We start from the raw sequence: 21,135 nt of genomic DNA on the forward strand, positions 1-21,135 counted from the left end.
AACTCGTGAGAAACAATGAAAGTTTTAGAATAATTGTACTAAATGTACTACGTTGTTAATTTACATATATCGGTGAGACGTGAAATAATAACATAGAAGGAATAGAGTGTTTAGATTTATTAATTCAAACTTAGAAGGATTTAATTTAAGATAAATAAAGTCACATAAAGGGATAACAAAAGAGATACCTACATAGAGATAAATTATGAATAACACTATTAAGATTAAATGGAGGAAAAGAAGTATAAATATAGAAATCTACAGCGTATAGTTGACTAGTAGAAGAAAAATTAGTAATAATACAAGGTAGTTGAGAAGTATAGAGTATAAGCACACATTTGCAATAAAAGTAACTGCGTTACTTTTGATTTGTACATTGAATTCCCTGGATTTGTATAACCGTTACTCACAATATTTATCCCCACATTGCCACAAAGTAGAAGTAAAGATTGTAGCAGCGCCGTTCTCGTCATACAGTGTTTTAATTAAGGTTGGTATGTCAGCAGGTTGGTTAGTTAATTAGGTAGTTTGGACCCGCGCGTGTTGGTTGGCTCGTCTACCTACTTTGCACGCTGTTGACGATGATTGATGGCTTCGATCCGGTCGTTCAGGCCTTTTTTGGCACACTTTTTACATGGGCTGTGACAGCACTTGGCAGTGGATTCGTTTTCTTCTGTCACAATCTAAAAGTTAGGTTTCACATTTTAAAATAAATTCAATTTTTAGATTTTAAAATTGTTTAATGATTTATTTTGTTATTTATCTTGTTTGCCAGTAATGTTTTTGTTTCTAACTGACTGCTGTTTATATAAATATAAGTAACTATTATTTTTTGCAAGCAGACAAAACAAAGTTAATATTAATTTTATTTATTTTATTTTTTTATTTAATTTTAATATTAGTTAATTATTAAATTGGTATTATTTATTAATGTTACAGTTGTTAATCTGTTAAAAAATGTTATTCTGTAAGTTTTATTAAAATATGTTAACAATCATAAACTAATTAAAGCTGAATTAAATTTTAGTTCTCCTCCCTTATGAAACTTGAAATAATACTAATCTTGTAGTGTTTTGCAGTTGTATAATGTGCTAATTAACTATTTTCTTCCTCAGTTATTTATTTGTTATTAGCTTAATATGGTTAACGTAACGTCGTTACCTAACTAAATTTGAATCTTAATGGAATAGCAACAAATTAATGACCTTTGTTCCATATTTTCTTTAATAAGATAGGAAGAATAATCTTTTATTTACTTAAAAATTTTCATTTATTTTGATTTGGAATATTTTTTGCTTGCTACAGAGACAGTATCTGGATGCCAGCTTGGGTTTTGCAGCAGGGGTTAATGAACATTTTTTAATTTATGTTTTTAAAGATTTGCATGGCTATTTATAATTTAACTAAAATTTACATTAATTTGATAATTTTTTTGAAAGGTTATGGTAGCGGCTTCATTTTGGTCATTATTAGAACCATCCATTGAACATGCAAAGTTATCTGGCCTGTATGGAGAGGATGGTCAGTATTCATTCATTCCGGCATTGGTTGGCTTTCTGTTTGGCACCAAATTCGTCATTTTAACGGACTATTTGCTCCCATCAATTGTAAGTTTTTGTTGATCACATCACACACACACACACACACACACACACACATATATATATATATATATATAATTTTTAAAAAGATTTCCCCATTAACTCTTACCTTCAAAGGATTTTAATATTCATTCTGCCAAAGATGACAAAAATGAAAGCACAAATAGCAAAAAGTCCACACAAAACAATGTCCAAAGTTTAAACACAAACTTGACTCAACGAAACAAATCAAGTCATCATCAAGGAAAGCATAATCAACCTGAAGATCATTCCAAGCAGAAAAGTTGGAAACGAATTCTCTTACTTATTATAGCCATAACTGTTCATAATATTCCAGGTTTTTAATTTTTTTCATTTATTATTATTTATTCACCATTAACTTATATTTATGCCAAAGTTTGAAACATACTTTAATAGGTTTTTAGTGTTAATATATGATTTTAAATGATAAATTATTTTTGGAACAGAATGTAAGTAAATTTTGGATTGAACTTTATAAATATTAATATTTTTTCTATCATCAGAAGGGTTGGCAGTTGGAGTAAGTTTTGGATCGATAGGGAGGACACCATCATCAACTTTTGCCAAATCAAGGTTTTTTTTCCATTGTTATTATGTCTGTCTCAAAATCTCATTAACCTACTTTCGTGAATTATTGTTGGGTTAACAATATCATTTATAAGAATGACTATGACAATATTATTGAATTAGGAATTTAGCAATGGGCATAGGAATTCAGAATTTTCCCGAAGGTCTTGCAGTTAGTATTCCCCTGAAAGCATCTGGAATGTCAATGAAGAGAAGCTTCTGGTTTTTTTTTAAATTTTTAAAAATTTTTTTAAATATTTACACGATTTAGTTGAATTCAAAATGTGTGCAAAAATAGGTTAGCCTCCTGCTGAATGTCATGTTAGATAACAAACACAAAAGTGTCAACAGACAAATTATTTTAAATTTTTAAATATTCAACTGATGTTAAATACCGTTCTTGTTGAATTTGATCTAATAACATTTTTTCTTATTTATAATTTACTAATGACATTTAACTACATGATGTGAATTCACCACATAAACTGCCATATTAGGTATGGACAGTTGAGTGGCATGGTTGAACCAATATTTGGAGTTTTGGGGGCAATTTGTGTAACTTTGGTTGATCCTCTTCTGCCTTATGTTCTTGCATTTGCTGCAGGTGCAATGATTTTTGTAGTCTTTGATGACATCATCCCAGAGGCTCAATCATGGTTCTCATTTTTTATCGCTTGATTTTTTAGTTTTTCTTTTATTTAAATTATTTACATCGCTTGTTTATTCCCGTAAACGTATCCACAACGTGCATGCATAGTATATCCTGGTTTTATGTTTATGCCAGTCACTATGAATTCAAACAAATTAGAAAAAACCTGTGCTTGACTGACCATTTTCGATTTTGATAATAATTTACAACTATTCAAGCACATCAATTTTGTTGGTAGAAAACAAGTTTCGTTAAATTGCATTAGTTCAAAAGTGGTGCACATTTATTTCAAATGACCCATTGTACATTGTCACATTTTTTCATGAAACAGATTCACTTCTTTTATCATATCTTAAAAATGGTACCATGATATTAAAAAATTTGACGTACAAAATAACAACATAGATTCCAATCCAAGCCAGTCTATACACTGGAAGTACAAGCAATGCTGCTTATAATACTTCCGGCAAATGTGGTATTGAAAAAATTTGAACATTTTGAAAAATATTTTTTTGATAAAGGACAAAACGGCTTGCAGGCAATTAAGCCTACATTTAAATAACAGATGGTGAATCATCTTTTTATGGCGGGTGTGTGGCAGGTGGTGAAACGTCTTATTAATTACTCAGAAAAGTTATATATATATATATATATATATATATATATATATATATTGTGTATGTATATATATATATATATATTGTATATGTATGTATATATATATATATTGTATATGTATATATATATATATATATATTTTATTTATGACAATAAATATATATATTTATTTAGACAAATTTTATTTAGACACAGAAGATCAAACGAGCTTGTATGGCCACCCTAACCAAAAATAAAAATTTCACATTTATTATGAAATAACAGAACAGTTGAAATTAAAAATGCAATTGTCAAAATCATATACATTTAAAACTTCTAGAAATATGCATGTGAATATTGACATACATATAAAATAACAGGTAATTTGAACTAATGGGAAAAAATTAACAAATGTCACTGGGAAATAATTGTTATTAATAACACACACCACACACATACACACACACACATATATATATATACACACCACACACATACACACACACACATATAATATATATATATATATATATATATATATATATATATATATATATATATATATATATCAGCAGCAGGGTAGCAGCAGAAGACGTTTCACCACCTGTGACATTCAATCATGATGTTTATATATATATATATATATATATATATATATATATATATATATATATATATATATATGTAATATACATAATTTTACATTTGTTTATTTATAATTTTAAACATGAATTACTATCTGATTATATAACAACAGTGGAAATACGAGGGTTGCTTCACTTGGAGTCATCGTCGGGTTCGTCATCATGATGGTGCTAGATGTGGCTCTTGAATAGACTATCCAACAAACCATCATCGTCTTTTTGTCATCATCTTGTCTATAGGGTTAAAGGACTTTACAGATTTTGAATGTTTGCTCCTATTTCATCTTCGTGATTCTATCATTCTTAACCATTGAAAACTTTTTAATAATTTTTACTGGCTATGAATGCACCACACACTAGTTGTTGTCATCCACATTATCATCTTGCTCTTCGACTGGGTGTTAGTTTATCTTCAACAATTTTCAACAATTTGTCAGCATGCTTCATTGCTGCGCAGTTATCTATGATCTTACATAACTCAATGCATGTCTTTCATCTCATCTATTCACTCTCCCAGCCAAAACATATGTAGCTCATTTTTTTTCTTTTTTGATGCGTATAAAGACTTGAATATTTTGAAACACATAATTTATTTATATATATATATATATATATATATATAATAGTGTGAGTTTGTATATGAATGAGTGTGAGTGTATGCATATTGTCTTGAAGTTGAATCCACGCAGTGTTATTTAAATTTATATTTAGTGCTGATATTTTTGTTCATTTAGTTTTGTGATACATATCGCATATGGACTGATATTTTAGCATGTTATTTGCCTACATCTACGATCGTGAAAACCGTACATGTTCTCTGTCTCACACACATCTGATGTTCAGATAAAAAATCATATAGATGATAATATTTAAAAAAAAGTTAAAGAAAGCATGTTTATAAGCTGTACAAAAATCAGAACTTTTGAAAGAATTTATTGAAATGGGTTTCACAAACCTTATTTTAGTGCATTGCTGTAGCGCACGGAATATTTTCAACCATGCCAGTTAGCATAAGAGAAAAAAAGTGCCGGCGTACGTAAACAGCTGAAATGACATCCTCAATGGATGAGCAACGTGTGAATTAAATTAAGGACTACGAATTTTCTCAATAAGTTTGTGATATTTCCAATTGATAAGTTCAACTGCACAGCTCTAAAAGCGCCTAATTTATAGTAGCATATTGAATTTTGTTCGTTTGTTTATATATATATATATATATATCACCAGTGTCAAAAAATATATATATATATATAATTTAATATATAACCTTTAATTAGTGTTAAGACTGCGGTAGATACTATTGTTAAATATCACTGCAATTTCAGCTTTAATCAGTTTAAGGTTCATTTTTCAATGAGTCCAAAAGAGGTAAAATGAAGATGAAATTCACAGTTGGAATTTAGAATGTGAGGTCACTGTGGTAAGCTGGAACATATGCGATGCTGAAAAAAGAGCTTGAGAGGTTTAGATATGATGTGGTTGGTTTGTGTGAAGTTAGATGGACAGGAAGTGGCGAATTGAAGAAAGGAAAACTGTTATGGTCAGGCACAGAAACCGAGCATAAAATGGTAGACCTGCAAAGAAATGGATAGATGACATTACTGAATGGACTGGTGCTGGTATTCTGAATTCAATAAAACTGGCCAAAGATAGAAAAGGTTTTTGGAAAGAAAAAATGAAAAAGTAAAAAGCATGCTTAGATGTACACCATGGCCTCGACGGACTCTCGATGGACAAAGGAGAATCATTGATTGATTGATTGATTGATTGATTGATTGATTGATTGATTGATTGATTGATTGATTGATTGATTGATTGATTGATTGATTGATTGATTGATTGATTGATTGATTGATTGATTGATTTTCAATGAATCTAGTCCTAGTCCTTAATTTAATTCACACGTTCCTCATCCATTGTACATGTAATTTCAGCAGTTATTAAATGCTGACCCGTTTTTCAGCCTCTCCAATGCAAACTGGCATAGTTCATAATGTAGAAAAATTGAACCAGAAACTGATCAATGCTTAACATGCAGTAATATTTCTTAATATATATCGTATTTACCTGACTAGTGTAACTTGACCTTATGATAAAGGTGATATGGATTACTTATTTCATTTGGCCGAATATTTTTTTCAAACGAATGTGTATTTCTACTACTAGACGATGATGACCGTATTTATTTGTTCGTTTCGTATTAATACTTTTTTTTTACCTCTAAATGCAGTTTCGTGCTAGTTGGACCTTGTTTAATGCACATTAGACAAATGACCGTACAAACCTTTGCAATAAGTCAGTAGCCTCAGATAAGCAACACGACCATGGTTAATAGCATATATCACCTTAAAAAGGTTTTTTTATTTTCTAACGATTGTCTCTGGCGAATCCATATCTAACAATTGGAAACATGGAGTTTTACAATGGAATTTCGCACAGGAGCGGCATTTGCGTCGCGCAATCTTTAGATCGAAAACAAGAGCAGCATTGAAAGCACATACTCATGTTTTATAGTTTGAAGAATTTTGTGGCAGCTTAATTTGGGGGAATTATTTAACGATGAATTTGCTTTCTGATCAACATAGAGTCCAAGTTTAGTGGTTCATTTCCTATACTAAAATTCTAGAGTTAGAAATCATTGAAAAAAACTCGCATTGATCACACCCAAACACACATATATGTACGTGTTTTTTGCTTGTGTAAATCAGTCTGCGTGTGATAATTAAATATGGTAGTTATTGGAGATATTGTCTTATCTTCATACCACGCTGATATTTACCATAGACGCATGGTCGTTGTCACCCTTTTGTTCAGACCTCTCCACATTCTTATTTTTTGCTTCAGTTTTTGAAGTATTACAGATATTCTTGGTCGATAATTTTATTAGTTTTGCTAGATTTTTTGAGTTTTAATTTGTTTTTAATTCACTGTATTTGAATTAAACATTTGTAATGTTGATGAATATTAATGTCTATGTATATGGTTGAATAACATGATAGTTTTTTTTGACAAAATAAAGTTATCACAAAACAATTAACCAGTTTTTATGAAACAAAATTTGTAATTGACTAAGGAGTAGTTTGAAGTGGAGGTAAATAGTTCCTGAAAAAAGTTCATGCAATGCTCTGATATATCATATATATGTAGACAGTAGATTATGACTGTCAGAATTGCAATTATTGATGAAAATCACACCATGTTCCACGTTAGTTAACTTATTGTTTAATTTTTCTATCGGTAGAATATATATATATATATTTAAATATACATACTGCCAATCAATTTATCGTAGTCACTGAGATTTGGACAAAAGGTCATGGGACCTGTTCGGTGTATAATTATAACAAGGATGCTAAACTTTCTGATATTGCAGATATTTATTTTTGAAAATTATTTCAGTTTCATTTGATGTTTGCGTTTCAAATTTTCACCTTTATATTCAGACTGAACATTTGTTGATTGTCATTTTATTGTTCTACATTTAAAATGTTTAATAACATGGACATCTTCAGCAAAAAATAAATTAGCAACAAAAAAGAGTTACTGGCTTGAGTAGAACATCGAATTACAAAGTTGATAGTTCTTGGGTGGTAGTGCATAACACTGAGGCTGATAAGTCACCGCTCGCTTATATGATGTTTTAAATGGCTTTTTACAACCATCTAAACATTCATATGTATTGATTTCGTACCTGCAAATAAAATTTTAATTTGATGTGCAAAAAACCATTCGTTGAGGATATTTTCAGAAGGGATAATCAGACAAATATACCTTAAATCCGGTGCGGACGAGGTGAACATGGTCAAGCACATCTCGGTCGCATCCGAAAAGTTAACATCCGTCATAAAGTCGATGGCGGTTTGTATGTCTTGTCTCCGGTTAAGTTTAATTGTATCTTTTGTGTCAACCAATTCAAGTTCAGTGTCTAAACTATAGGAAACACTGGTTGGTATTTCAAAATATCAAATTAATTGAACGTAACTTTCAAATTACAAAAATTTCCGAATTTATCGCCAAAGTTCTCGTTTAAAGATTCATCAATTCAAACTCTGACGCAAAAAATGTAAAAGTTATAGTGAAAAACCAAAATGCATCTATTACGTGTTTCTTATCAGTGACTGTGCATTTTTATTCCAGATACTGTATAAAAGAGAGCCGGAGAGATCGAGTGAGATACTGCCGATGACAACCAAATTGACCGTCATACCGTTCTCCAGTTGGATCCGTTGATGATGATCGTGTAGCAAAATATTGACCTGCAAATCATGTTTTTGGATTGTTTCGCTCAACCTCATGTTTTTTGTGATTGTACTATTTATTTGTCAACATTCTAACTAAACAATAAACAATTTTTGTCACGTTTATGACATTGCAACTATAAAAGGATCAAGAGTCTGCCCAACAAATTTTAAGTTCATCATTTTTACAACATAAATTGAACGTTCAAAATTACTTGAAAAGCAGAAGTGAGTTCGGAAGGTGCGTTCCAAAGTGCAGACATGAGTTCTCCTTGACTTTTGAAGAATATGGTTGGTCTATTAGATACACCCATGATGTCTAGCGACAAGCCTGCTGAATCGTAGTGAAAATAGCCTCTAAACGTGTTACTTTTACTAATTAGTAAAAAATGTTAAAAATATTTTTGTACCCGACATTGGTTCTTTAATCTTGTGTTCATTGTTGTTATCATCTTCCTGTTTCTCTCCTAACAATGCTTCCATTCCAGTGGCAAACAACTCAAACTGGGTGTTTTAATTTTTGATATAATTTAAAAAGACATGAATTAAATTTTGTCACCTTATAAAACTGCAAATTTTTTTTGAATCTGTGTTTAATCTCTCGTTGTTGCTGATATATATCATCAGGTTCTCTAGATGTTGGGAAATAAAGATCTGGCTCCTCTGTTAAATGCAAATCAACCGACATGCCAGATCGTCTAACAATATGTGATTTTCCGTTTTCAACGTACATGCTGTAAGTTATTGGCGGACTGTCTTTATATTTAAAAGTTATTATTTATTGCATTAGTATATTAACTGGGTAGAATTTTATAATATAAACTTAAAAATGAAATGTTGGTTATGATACTGACCAACAAATGACGGCCATAATACTGACTGAAACAGATAAAATATAATGATATGAAACCCACCTAGAAAGGATGATGAAAAAAAGAGAGAGCTACCCTTTCGTGTCATGGTATCGTAATTGTTGAGAACATTGTTCTTTTGTACTTTCCGGATGACATTTCTGTAAAAGAATGATATTTTGAATTATAATTTAAATTTAAATTGTAATTTTAAAAGTAATGTATTGAATTTAAATGAAGAAATATACACCTTAAACGTTCGTCAGTCTTTGAAGCATCGACTAATTTTGATTGAATGAAAGATCCAAATTCCTGATTAGACGGGTCAAGTGACACCGCGTAAATGTCTTCTACGTCTTCTTCAGTTAGATCTGTGCGTAAGAGAAGTTGGAAGGCCTCACTTCGCGCTGGCAATTCATATTTTTTTATTTTTTGTTGAAAAATATTCTTTAGTCTCTCTTTCAACTGTGTGTTCAATTACGAGTTATTAATTTGGAAAATATTTTGTAAAAATTCACTAATAAGCATCAATTAACTTTTTCGATTTCTGCATCGTCAACATGTCTTAAAGCTTTCAGGCCTGTTTCAGATACGGAGGCAACTTCAGATGATTCAACAACTTCCATAATTTTCGAAACAGAATTAGTAAAGCCCATATTTCCCAAACACCTCAGCAGAACTTCCTGACACGATGCTAATGATGAAGAAGATGGCGATGATGTCCGGTTGTCGCAGTCGTTAAGTTTTTGCAGCAGAACTTTCTCCACGTTATGCACAAGCTGTGTGGTAAATTCAATTCCATTTTTAGCATAAAATTTATTATTTCAAATAGACAACGTAAAAATAACACTTATCATAAATTAAAATGCTTTGGACTGGCCAAAAGTTTTTATATGAATAAAATAAATTTATTATTGTATGTATAATACACTTGTTACAACTGGTAAAAGGAAAAATGAAGAAAAATTTAATTTGAGAAGGATCTGACAAAATTAAATAAATGTTTCAAATTTTCAATAAATGTTTAAGAGAGTAATGCGATTTAGCGGCTCAACGAATGAAGCCGTCAAAATATCACACCACCACACAAAGGAATTTATTAAGCTGGTGATAATAAAACCTCCGCTAAGTGCGGCGCCTGTCAATTCGCTATTTCTTTCTACGGTCACTACCACTGATAAAATTTTCATTTCAAGGAATAAAGTTTAGACTTACTTATCATTTTAAATATTTTCTTAAAAATGAAAGTAATTCAAAAAAATCATTCTCATTTTAATACTTACATTTAAATATAAATTTAATAAAATACTTGAAACGAGAAAAAAATTAATTTTTTACAAAGAGATTTAATGTAGGTTACGTCATTAAATTTTAACATGGTAAAGAAACACGCGTCCTAGCTTCATCTTATTTACATTTGCTTCGACACTGATCAACAACGAGTTCTGGGATGATGTTGCTCTCAATTCGTCTGCCGTTCAACAAATATACAACAACTCAATAAACCTATCAAAGTACACAACGCATTTTACGATTTCCGTCACATATTGTGCGTTAACATATCATCTGTATATGTGTTAATATGTTTTCAAAGGACCATGCAGAACGTTGAATTACTTTTTATATTAAATTTCAATGATAAATTTGTTAACCATATTGTTGCTCTGATGTGTCTGTTTTTTCATGGTATGTAGGAGAGCTCCTAATGTGTTCAAAGCTGCTTCATATAGTCTGGAGTCTTTAAAAGGGTGCTTGATCAAACCCTGTTCAAATTAAATCATGTAGAGCCTATATAAATATATGGACGTTCAAATATTCCGACTGAAAAATAAAAACAGTAAGGACGAGTTAATACTGATTTTAACATAAAATATATCAATGAACATTTGTAAGGCAAAAAGTCCATCGCCTGGTTACCCGTCTATTACACTATGAAGTGTAAGCTGCGTTTTTTCTCAAGCAATATGCTAATGTGCACGTGTTTTTCTATTTAGATGTTTACGTTCCGCGTTATATAAATAAATAACATTTTGTTTATACTTTACCTTCTCTAGCTGATGTTTGACATACTTCGTTCAGATTCCCTAAATATAAAATTTTATATTTTGTCAACTGAAACGTTTGAACTATGTCGACTGTACTACCGAAAAACATGGTGACTTTCCTCATTTGTGCAACCATATATGCGAATTAATATATGTGTGTGTGTGCTACACTCTCCTCCAAATTAGATCATTAAAAGAACTTTGCAGTCATTTTGTTCTGTTCAAACGCGCCAAGTTTTACAGAGGTGTTGCGTGTTCTGATGTTCTTGTATCTTCATCTCAAAATTTTTGGACTTGCTCATAACTTTTAAACTTCTCTAGAAAGAAACGTGCGTGTCAATGGGGACCGCAACGTCTGTCAGCATCAACAAACATATCTCTTGCTACCAATCGAACACTTATTATTTTCAATATCATCATCATCATCATTATTATTATTATTGATTAATGAAAAATATGCGAGTACCAATAAAAATGCAATGTACTCTTCTGGTGGGTAAGTCGCCAGTGACAGAGAGAAAAGTATCTTCTCCAATAAAATGTTGCTTTCATCTTTGAAGTCGACGAGAGTCATGAGAGCTTTGTAAGATGAAAAAGTTTGAGCCACACACACAGCATCCAATAAGATCTTGCTGGAAGTATTAAGATAATTGTTTAAAAATTAATAACGTAAATAAGAATACAATCTAATAAGTAAATTTTCTGATTTATAGTTTTTTACAAACATATTTTTTAAATTTAAAAAATATTTTAACATAAATTCAAAATATTTACTAGTATGCGAAATGTTTCTTCATTTTTAGAACCGCTTCAACAATGGTTTCATTATTGGCTTCTCTGAAGCATTTGACGAGTTTAATGAAGGAGCGTGAATTCTCGATAGTTCCAACTTTATTGAAACCTTTTCTTAGCTTCTTCACAAATTGCGCTAACTGAGAATGGTAAAAATATTTTACACCTTATTTTGATACAGTTATATTTTGATAACAAACGTAAATAATATCGAGGTGAATAACATCAGTGTAAATAAGATAATGTGAATAAGATCAAATCAATGCATCTTACATCAATGCATTCTTCAATTTCCTCCATTATGTCGTCGTCAATGAAATTTCGTAACGTTGTCTTCTCGTTCATTTTCGATTCTTTAAATTATAAAGCCAACATATTATCAGTAAATCCATAAGTTCAGTTAAACAAAATAATGGTTTTTTCTTACCGAAATCAAGAATTATTGAATCAAAGGTGTCGGTAAGAACAGTTTCATCATCGGCGTAACCTTCCAGTGTTATCTCTTGTCTAGAAATATTGAAATTGAAAAACTCTCCATTTTAAGTTTTAAAAAAGTTTTGAAGTTTCAACATTTATTAGTACAACCATGAACTGTAAAAGAAAGAAAAGAAAAAACCTGGCGGTGACGACGGCTGACTGGAAAGCTCTGATGACTGGACTGACGTTCTGAACTTCCTCAGCTACAAACCTTTTGACCAACTTGTCGTCGGTGAATTCGTAATGACCAATTGAATGGGAGGTCACTTCCACGTCTAGTGGCTGATCATTTTGTGTTCGATGTCTTATTAATGTTCGATTTATCCAGTCAATGTAATAATAATAGACATTAATGATTACATCCGTTTGGTATTGCAACATTCAGAGATAAAGATTATAATTTAGAATGCAATGCAAGCAATGTTGATCGTTCTAACGTTAAATTGGGTTTAAGTTGAAAAAATTGTTTGAAGTTTAAATAAGATTATATTTAATTAGCTTTTTAGTCCATCGTTGTTTATAAACAGCGTGTCTGGTTGCGTGCCTAACAATTATTCTAAAAAAATTGATCGTTAAGTCATTTGATTTTAATGAACTGTAAATTCTGACAAATTTCTGTAAATAATTTTACAATTTTCGGTATTTTTCATCTCATTATAAAAACAACATAGAAACAAAAAATAATTATTATTTACTTTCTGCGTGCCAGTCATCGAAAGTCTACGAAAATAAAATGAAAATTAATAAGAAAATTATTGAACAATTCTGGATGGCGACAGTCTCTAATAAGTTCTAGCTATTTTTGAGTACCTTTCTTTCATGCTGGTGTCGTTGTGCGCAAAATATCTTGATTGAGAAAATATCAAAGAAACATTCAACAAACCAACAAACATATTTTGAACTTTTTATTTTTTGTAGTCCACATATGAGCACCAGAACGTACACGCTACTTCTGCAGGCACGTAAGCCTTACACAGACACACGCACGCTCATACGTATATAAATATATATATATTGTTGATTGTTGATATATATATATATATATATATATATATATATATATATATATATATATATATATAACACACATGTAAGTATATCAGGGGTGGGCAAACTTTTTGCGAGAGGGCCGCATTGAAAACTATTTCCCGCATAAAATGGATTGGCGGGCCGTAGTTTGCCCACTCCTGATGTATATAATTTACACATTAGTTATTTTTAAAGTTTAATATAAATGCGACCTATACGCACATGTATAAATAGGGAACTGCTCCAACGAATTTGAAGCATTTCGACAAATCTTAGCATGGCTCTCGCGACATCTAACGTTAATTTACTTATAATGATTTGTACTTTTGCATTTTGTGGCTTGGTCGCTTCAAGGTTCCCAGGTTGGTAATTCGTGTTTTAAATTTCAATAAGATCTCATAAAATAAGTTGTTGTGATTTTATTTCACGTCATTGGTTTATATAGATTCGTTTCATATTACAATACAAACATATTTTTAAACAAGATGCGTTAAAAAACTGACTAACTTATATTGGAAGTAGTTTCATTTCAGATCAAAAACTAAAATGAACTGCATTTTTTATATTTAAAAAAATAGTCATAAGAAGCATTCCCGAACTGGCGTAGCAAAAACATTTTTGTGTCGAGCTTAAGGTTTTACTTTTTAAAATGTTGACGACCGTTAGACTTTTTTTTGGCTTATTCCACATTTTTGTATTAAATTTTTATATTAAAATCAGTCCCTTTCAGATAGATTTATCAAATTTTACTCATGCGGAAGCGCTGCATTATTTTAAAATCAAACTTTATATGAAAATTTTGTAAAATTTTATCTTATCTGATTTAAGTAAAAGTAAAACTAATTTAAAAAGATTTGTGATTTTTGCAAATAAAATATCGCTTCTTAACTCCAACTATAAAATATCCGTTGAAGGAGTGCTGGCCTCAAAAGCCGCGAAAATTAAAAAATTTAAATTAAAAAATAAGTTGAATATTTTGTAAAAATAATAAAAAGTGAGAAATTAAAAAATTTTCGGTAATATATGCGGAAGAAAAAGGAAGACCCCCGACATTTAAACTAAGAAGGGAACTATGATTATATGAACTGGATTGGATAGCTGCATTCTAGAAAAAAGGATATAAAACTTTGTAATTAAATAATGGAAATTGTTTTTGTAAATGTTTAGCGATACATTTGTCAAGTTTGAAAATGATAGAAAATAAAACAAAATGGTTCTGTTAGAACCCAAACTTTATGTTACATGCCTGAAGAATATTAATTGAATAATTCAAAAATTATAGTCATTCATTTTGCTAAAAAAAAGTATTACAAGACACAAAATTTTAAACTATGAGAACAAATTAATATCTGCACTCATTTAAGCTTTGGAGGCATACGAAACATCCGAATCATATGATCCTCGTCACAACCGAAAATTTGGGTCAAACAAGTGGAATGACAGAAGCGAAGTCGGTCTGCCACGAAATTGTAAGTTGCTTACAAATAACATACATTTCAAAACTTTGATAAAATCCTTAGATTAAAAAGTTGTAGATATATGTAAGGGATGCAGGTAATATTACGTTTAAATATAAGAAGGATTTACTATGAATCAATAAAGAGGAATTTAATGTTATTTTCCATTGTAAACCCTATCTTACGTATCTGCCTACAGTCTTGAAGCCGTCAAATTCTCACTCCGTCGATAGAAGAGATCATGGTTAATTATTTTTGAAAATTTTGTTTAAAATTTGAAATTTACTTAAAAATTATATTTATTTTTTTCAGATATTCCATATTATTTCAGATCAAACTCAGAGTCTGATAGTAATGAAAATAAATTTAGATTTTTTTAATGAGTACTGAAATTATTTTTCCAATATTTAATGTGGCTGTTGAATCAGACAAATTCAAAATAAATAATATTTCAAATTTTGTTTGTTAATTTTATAATTTCGATTTCGTTAAACTTCGTCCTTTCAGCAGAATTTAACTCTTTTTTAAGCAACTAAAATTAATAAAAAATTCATATTCTTTTACTCGGCTGTTTATTTAAATCTAGTACCCACCACATATGCAAAGACGATGACATTCATCTGATTTTGAACATTGAACTCAAATACATGCGAAGAGTCGATAATTTAAAATTTAGAACACTGCATTTGAACTAGGCCACCTTTCCTTTGTTAAAAAATGCTGCAAAGGGCACGCAAGACATAACAATCCCAACAGCTAATTATTAAAAGGTTAAAGGTCAGATTCGTGAACCAACCGCCATGGAACACGATGATGAGAATTAATATTTTTAGCACGAATGATGTTTACTGCTTATTGTTATTATACTTATTGTTTTCTAATTTATCATTTTTTAGTAATTTCATTAGTGCTTACAACACTGTTACATTTTTTTAGTAAAAAGGTTTCATATTATGTATTTTCACACGTTTTGCATTTTTGTAAGTTTTAAAAAAATATATAAAATTACAAAATATTGTTAAAAATTATGTACTAATTATCATTGCTAATCACTGTTAAAAATTGATTCGGCAACTTGTGTGTTTGTTGTGATGCTTCTAAAAATATTGAAGAAAGATTCGTAATAATAAAAAAAAAATTTTTTTAAATGAAGAAGCGACAAACGTAGTAGCTGGTCGATCGTTGCAAGTAGCTTCTGTTGATGCAGGTTTTGTTAGCTGTGAGTTCGTTGTTGTCATCCATAGAAAGTGTCACGTTGCACTGACCTCTGATGTCCGCCTGTCAACCATGTCAATGTTTTTATATTTATTTTTTGAAGTATGTTGAGTTGATTTAATAAAAAAAACTTGAAATTAAGTTGAAAATTCTTACGAATTGGATGAACTTCTGAGTTTCAAGAACACTGTGCAGTTGGAACGTGTCGATGAGTGACTTCAGCATGTTCAACTCCCCTGATGGCGTAACATGTGTGTATATGTACTGCACTAGTCCATTGTTCCAATGAAAATAGCTCGGAGACTTCAGAATTGATTCAAAGTGTTTGTCTTGTGGGGGAAGATTACCGTGTGGCTTATCTGAGGCCTGAATGTACGTAACATGCGACCAGTTGAGTATACATGAAAAATTTTCAAACAACCGTTTTGTTTATACAAGTATCCAACATCTACCTAAAATTTTATTATAACAATTGTAAAATTTATCAACTTACGGAAAGTTTGATGATGTGCTCATGCAAATTTTCGCTGCTCCAGATGGATGCAACTTTGAATTTGGTGTATGCCTTGTACCCTGAGGCCTTATATTTATTAGTTTGCTGGTGCCTACTCTTGTCATCCAGCTTCACTTGTGTCTGGTAAAGATATTCGTATGATCTGCCAGGAACAAACTCGATCAAAGCCCCAGATGATGGAATGCTATGCCACCCTAAGTTTATGATAAATAACCTTCAATGACATGGGTGGTGTAACGTGATTGAACGAAATTACTAATAAAAATTTAAAAATTCGTTACCGATAATAAATAGCGTCGTGCACAGACAAAAGGATAATTTCATTAAAAGTACCATTGTCTTCTGTAGAGCTGAGTTAAGTTTTAACACCGCAGTTATAGATATAAGCTCAACAGCTGTGTTTGTTATGCACACGTGTTTAAACGTTAAAACTGAAAAATAAAAGTTGATAAAAATATTGAGATGTGTTAACATGGAACCGCACAGATGCGAACAAAGTACGAAGATGCTTAACATTACGTCGTTGCACTCGTTTGAATATGAAGCATGCATCACATGAACGCAACTTTGTGGAGAATATTTTTGAATCATCACTTCGATGTGTTGAATTATTAAAATTCAGCAAATTTCAGCATTTAGTTGATTTAGAGAACGTTTAAATAGTTGTTAAATAACAAATTCCACTCGACTATATAATAACTTTTATTAAACAGTTACCATTGTAATTCTATTACAAATTTCATTAAATTTAAATCAATTGCCATTGAAAATTAGAGTGTTAATAACAAAACGGCTCACTAATAAATTGTTGATTTGATCTATCAGAAGCATCGCTTATTTTCATAAATAATGCCTCTCACTTTGTCAAATTCACAAGTCTTTAGAAGGTCAAAAGTTATGAAAAAATTCAAAATAAACGAAAATGTTCTACTTGCAGTTGGTTCAATTTTAAGATTGTACTAATAATGATGAAATGATATAAATTAAATCTAAAAGAAGTTAAGGATTTTAAAAAATCAAAATTATTTTTTCAATGACACCACAATGCATATCTTACTAATCCATTTAATTTTTGAAAGTTGTTAAAGATAATCATATATATAAAACAATAGACTATAATAACAATAAAAAATAAAAATAATAAGTTTATACGCAGTTTTGAAATTTTTGTGATTGCATACAACATTTACATTCCTGTAACACAATTTTAATGTACGCATTCACGTAGTTGAAGTTAAATTTTGTGTACATTAAACGTTGAACGTTTTGGCCAAGCAAGCATTTAGTGATTAAATAAATTTAGTAAATAATTAAGTAAATAAGTAAATTTATTTTATTATAAATTATTTTATTTATTTATTAATTATTTTGTTTTATTTTATTTATTTATTTCATTTTTTATCGTACTAATAATGATGAAATAATAGAACAACTTTATTTTAATTGAAGTTAATGATTTTAAAAAATCAAAATTATTATTTTAACTTTAATTTAACTTAACTAAGGCTGAACCATTGGTATATATGGATTTATATATATATATCCATGGACTGAACCGATTTGACCTGTTTAAATCAGACCGGAGCCGGTTTTAGTCGGATTTGCAAACACGAATCCGACCGAGGCCGAATTTCGTTAGGTACGTTGGTTATGGTTATATTTTATGAAACAACTTGTCATTATAGCTTTGTACCTTGCCTTTATTACTCTTATACTCAGCATAATATTTAGTTTCGTTACATTCATATCAGTAATTTAACAAACTAATTTTAATTTAATAGAAATTGAATGAGTCTTTTTTTCAATTTCCGTAAAAACTATTAAATAAAAACTTGTTTGTACTTTATTATGCAGTTATGTCACACGCAAAACGGTTTACATATCATTCTGAACCTATAGTTAAACATTCGTGCCACTAGGACAGTATTATCTATACCACAAGGTGTTACTGATATTAGTAAAAATTATTTACATGGTTTTAAATCTTAATTGTTGTTTTAATGTTTTAAACAGTAGTTATTGTTCAAAATATATCAATAACTTCAACTCTTTATAACTTAAAGTCGTACATGAATTATTTTAATTATTCCAGTTAAAATTTGTAATGAAGCAAAACAGCTTTAAACAAGAGAATATCTCCTAGTTTTTTCTAACAACTCATAAAAAACACCAGGGTATAAAATTTATATTTCTGATGAACTGGCGTAACAGCTTTCTCATCGTTAATTAGTCGATGCTGTTTGGTGAGCGGGCCGTGAATTTACAAGAGCCAAGCAAAGATAATTGTAAATCGGCATAAATTTTTTTAAAGTTGACTGGCTCGGCAAATTTCTAAATTTGTTCAAAATGTGTTTCAATTTTGAAAATGACCTCACACAAACAACATGAAGTGAGGATAATGTCAAAACAATTTTATAAGCCAAATACAAATTTGAATATGCAAAGCAATACAAATAAAATGTTATGAAAACAAAATATTTTATAAATGATTTTATTCATATTTTTGTTTTTTGTTGTTTTCAACTGATAGGATGGTGTACATATTTTCAAGTAATTCTACTAATCGAGATTGTTAAATGTCTTCCCATTCCATCTTAAAAATCAAGTTACAGCCATCTTCGAGGGTTGCTCGAAAATTTACATTGTTCATTGCAAAATTTAATATATCAGTTTGAAGCTGGTTTTTTGCTACAGTGACATCAATTTTTTCGAATAACCAATTCAAGTGTTGCAGTGCGTCACTGGGTGTTCTTTTCAAAATTTCTGCGCTCATCCCAACAATTCAATGGTTTTCTGGCAAAGTGAATGTTACGATAACATTTTATGGAGTTGCAAAAATAAATGGCCGACAATTTTCAACAAATTGATCTGTTTTTTGTAGAATTCTATCAACCCTGGAGACAATGTTGTTTTTAAAACCTGGTAATTGATAGCTAAAGTTTCAAAGCTTTACGCTAGCAGAAAGCAAATAAATTTTCTTAAATAAATCAAAGCGGTACGAAGAAAATCGATTTAATGTTTTTTTCGTTTAATTTAACATTTTAAACACAAATAATGGATTATGTACATATTTACATTCAAGTAAAATTTATTTTTCAATGTTTAAAAATCTCCGCCGTTAAGTTTTCAGTAAGGGCGATAATAATTGAACGTTCTTGGTTGGCTCTATCCCCTGCCTCTAGTTGATCCGGGAAGGTAGGACGAGTGCTGAGGAGCTTGAGGTGAGTGGCGCTTTGCATGGAATGAGTACTGAGGTACGGCGGCTGGATGCTGGGAGGTATGTAACTGGCCCTGACCCCCGTATCATTTTGTTGTTTTCGTCACCTGGGGTGCACGTGACCTTAATTCATCTTCCTCTCAAAATTGAACTGTTGAGATTCATGGCAAGATCAATGGAATTTTTACTCACAAATTCCATATAAGCAAAACCTTTAGGTTGACCGTAAATTTGTCACTGAAGACGGTAGCTCTAGCTATTGGACAGCATGCTTTGAAATGGAGCTTCAATTCGTTAACTGTTGTGCTGAACTCTACATTTCCAATAAAGATGTAGCGTTTATGAACTCCAGTTTGTGAAGAGACCAGATTTTTACCTGAACTTTCTAATTGTTTCAGTTTTAAAAGCATTTTATTTTTACTGTCTTATTTTTTCAAACGTTTGGTCAACTTTTATTTTTAATGCTTCCAAGTCCGCTTTTTTTGATGTGGCATTCATAGTTTCATCATTGCGTCCGTCATCTGATCCATCCTCAACCTGGCCGTCAGTTTCTTCTGTTTCATCGTTTGTCTCGACTTCATCGATCAGTTCTTCGTAATCTAGAATTTCATCCTCTTCACATGAAAACGTCATGATTAATTTCAAATATTTTGTTTTTACAAAATAAAAATAAAATTTACAAGAAATTGTTTGCGCGATTATAAATCGTGGAGAATAATTTAATTTAAATTTTCTGTTCAATCCGTGGTTTTATATAATAAGGTTAGCGCTCTGTTTTCTGTGTTCCCGCGATAAATCAGTCTTAAGTCGTTTCAGTCCCTTGTTAACCCGCTCTAAATTCGTTGTTTACAATTTCTTTAGTTCTTTGTTTTAACATACCCAATAAAAATTCTTTGTTGACTGTATTTTCTGATTTGCATTGAAAAGTCTTTTGTTTGCATACCACTGTAAAAAATATTGTATTAGTCATAAAATTTTTGTGTTTATAATTTATTTAAAACAACATGTCGCCTTTTGGAAGTGAACTTATTTATAATGTAAGATGGTTCTACAACCTGATCGACGCAGATTTTGCTCGTTCAATGTGATTTATAATTTATTTCACTTTCCATTTCATTAATTATCAATAGATACTAAATACTAAAAACACTCCAGATCAGAATTTGAATCTGATACAGTAGAGATAAGGTTGATGGTTTAAATTATTTATTTATATCCCGA

General features: G+C 30.5%; 4 protein-coding genes across 4 annotated transcripts; 1 reads left to right on the forward strand and 3 right to left on the reverse strand.

Moving 5' to 3' along the window:
- Positions 1–505: 505 nt before the first annotated feature.
- HELRODRAFT_184827 (hypothetical protein) lies at positions 506–4,748 on the forward strand. Its single transcript, XM_009010955.1, is given in 9 exon segments — positions 506–689; positions 1,306–1,344; positions 1,440–1,607; positions 1,719–1,938; positions 2,126–2,195; positions 2,313–2,411; positions 2,687–2,845; positions 4,193–4,678; positions 4,695–4,748. The coding sequence occupies 8 exon segments, from the start codon at positions 582–584 to the stop codon at positions 4,269–4,271; spliced, it is 942 nt and encodes a 313-aa protein (XP_009009203.1). The 5' UTR covers positions 506–581; the 3' UTR covers positions 4,272–4,678; positions 4,695–4,748.
- A 2,871-nt stretch (positions 4,749–7,619) lies between these two features.
- On the reverse strand, positions 7,620–13,303 carry HELRODRAFT_159026 (hypothetical protein; the record flags this gene model as incomplete). Its single annotated transcript, XM_009010956.1, has 15 exons — positions 7,620–7,770; positions 7,851–8,021; positions 8,181–8,335; positions 8,533–8,674; positions 8,733–8,821; positions 8,877–9,073; positions 9,232–9,329; positions 9,419–9,633; positions 9,705–9,947; positions 10,821–10,931; positions 11,680–11,845; positions 11,988–12,171; positions 12,433–12,512; positions 12,622–12,786; positions 13,293–13,303. 15 exons carry the CDS (start codon positions 13,301–13,303, stop codon positions 7,620–7,622), a joined length of 2,178 nt encoding a protein of 725 aa, XP_009009204.1.
- Positions 13,304–15,640: 2,337 nt separating this feature from the next.
- On the reverse strand, positions 15,641–17,288 carry HELRODRAFT_159027 (hypothetical protein; the record flags this gene model as incomplete). The annotated part of the gene is made up of 5 exons (XM_009010957.1): positions 15,641–15,724; positions 16,133–16,246; positions 16,340–16,549; positions 16,677–16,891; positions 17,177–17,288. The coding sequence occupies 5 exons, from the start codon at positions 17,286–17,288 to the stop codon at positions 15,641–15,643; spliced, it is 735 nt and encodes a 244-aa protein (XP_009009205.1).
- A 2,574-nt stretch (positions 17,289–19,862) lies between these two features.
- Positions 19,863–20,547, reverse strand: HELRODRAFT_159028 (hypothetical protein; the record flags this gene model as incomplete). Its single annotated transcript, XM_009010958.1, has 3 exons — positions 19,863–19,988; positions 20,127–20,295; positions 20,354–20,547. 3 exons carry the CDS (start codon positions 20,545–20,547, stop codon positions 19,863–19,865), a joined length of 489 nt encoding a protein of 162 aa, XP_009009206.1.
- Between the last annotated feature and the right edge of the window lie 588 nt (positions 20,548–21,135).

Source organism: Helobdella robusta (genome assembly GCF_000326865.2).
Source record: "Helobdella robusta unplaced genomic scaffold HELROscaffold_1, whole genome shotgun sequence".
Lineage (NCBI taxonomy): Eukaryota > Metazoa > Annelida > Clitellata > Rhynchobdellida > Glossiphoniidae > Helobdella > Helobdella robusta.

Excerpts from the sequence above, each read along its gene's own strand:
- HELRODRAFT_184827 (XM_009010955.1), top strand. The coding sequence starts at position 582 with ATGATTGATGGCTTCGATCCGGTCGTTCAGGCCTTTTTTGGCACACTT. Across the intron at positions 2,412-2,686 it reads TCAATGAAGAGAAGCTTCTG|GTATGGACAGTTGAGTGGCA; the intron begins GTTTTTTTTTAA and ends CTGCCATATTAG. Across the intron at positions 2,846-4,192 it reads ATCCCAGAGGCTCAATCATG|TGGAAATACGAGGGTTGCTT; the intron begins GTTCTCATTTTT and ends ATATAACAACAG.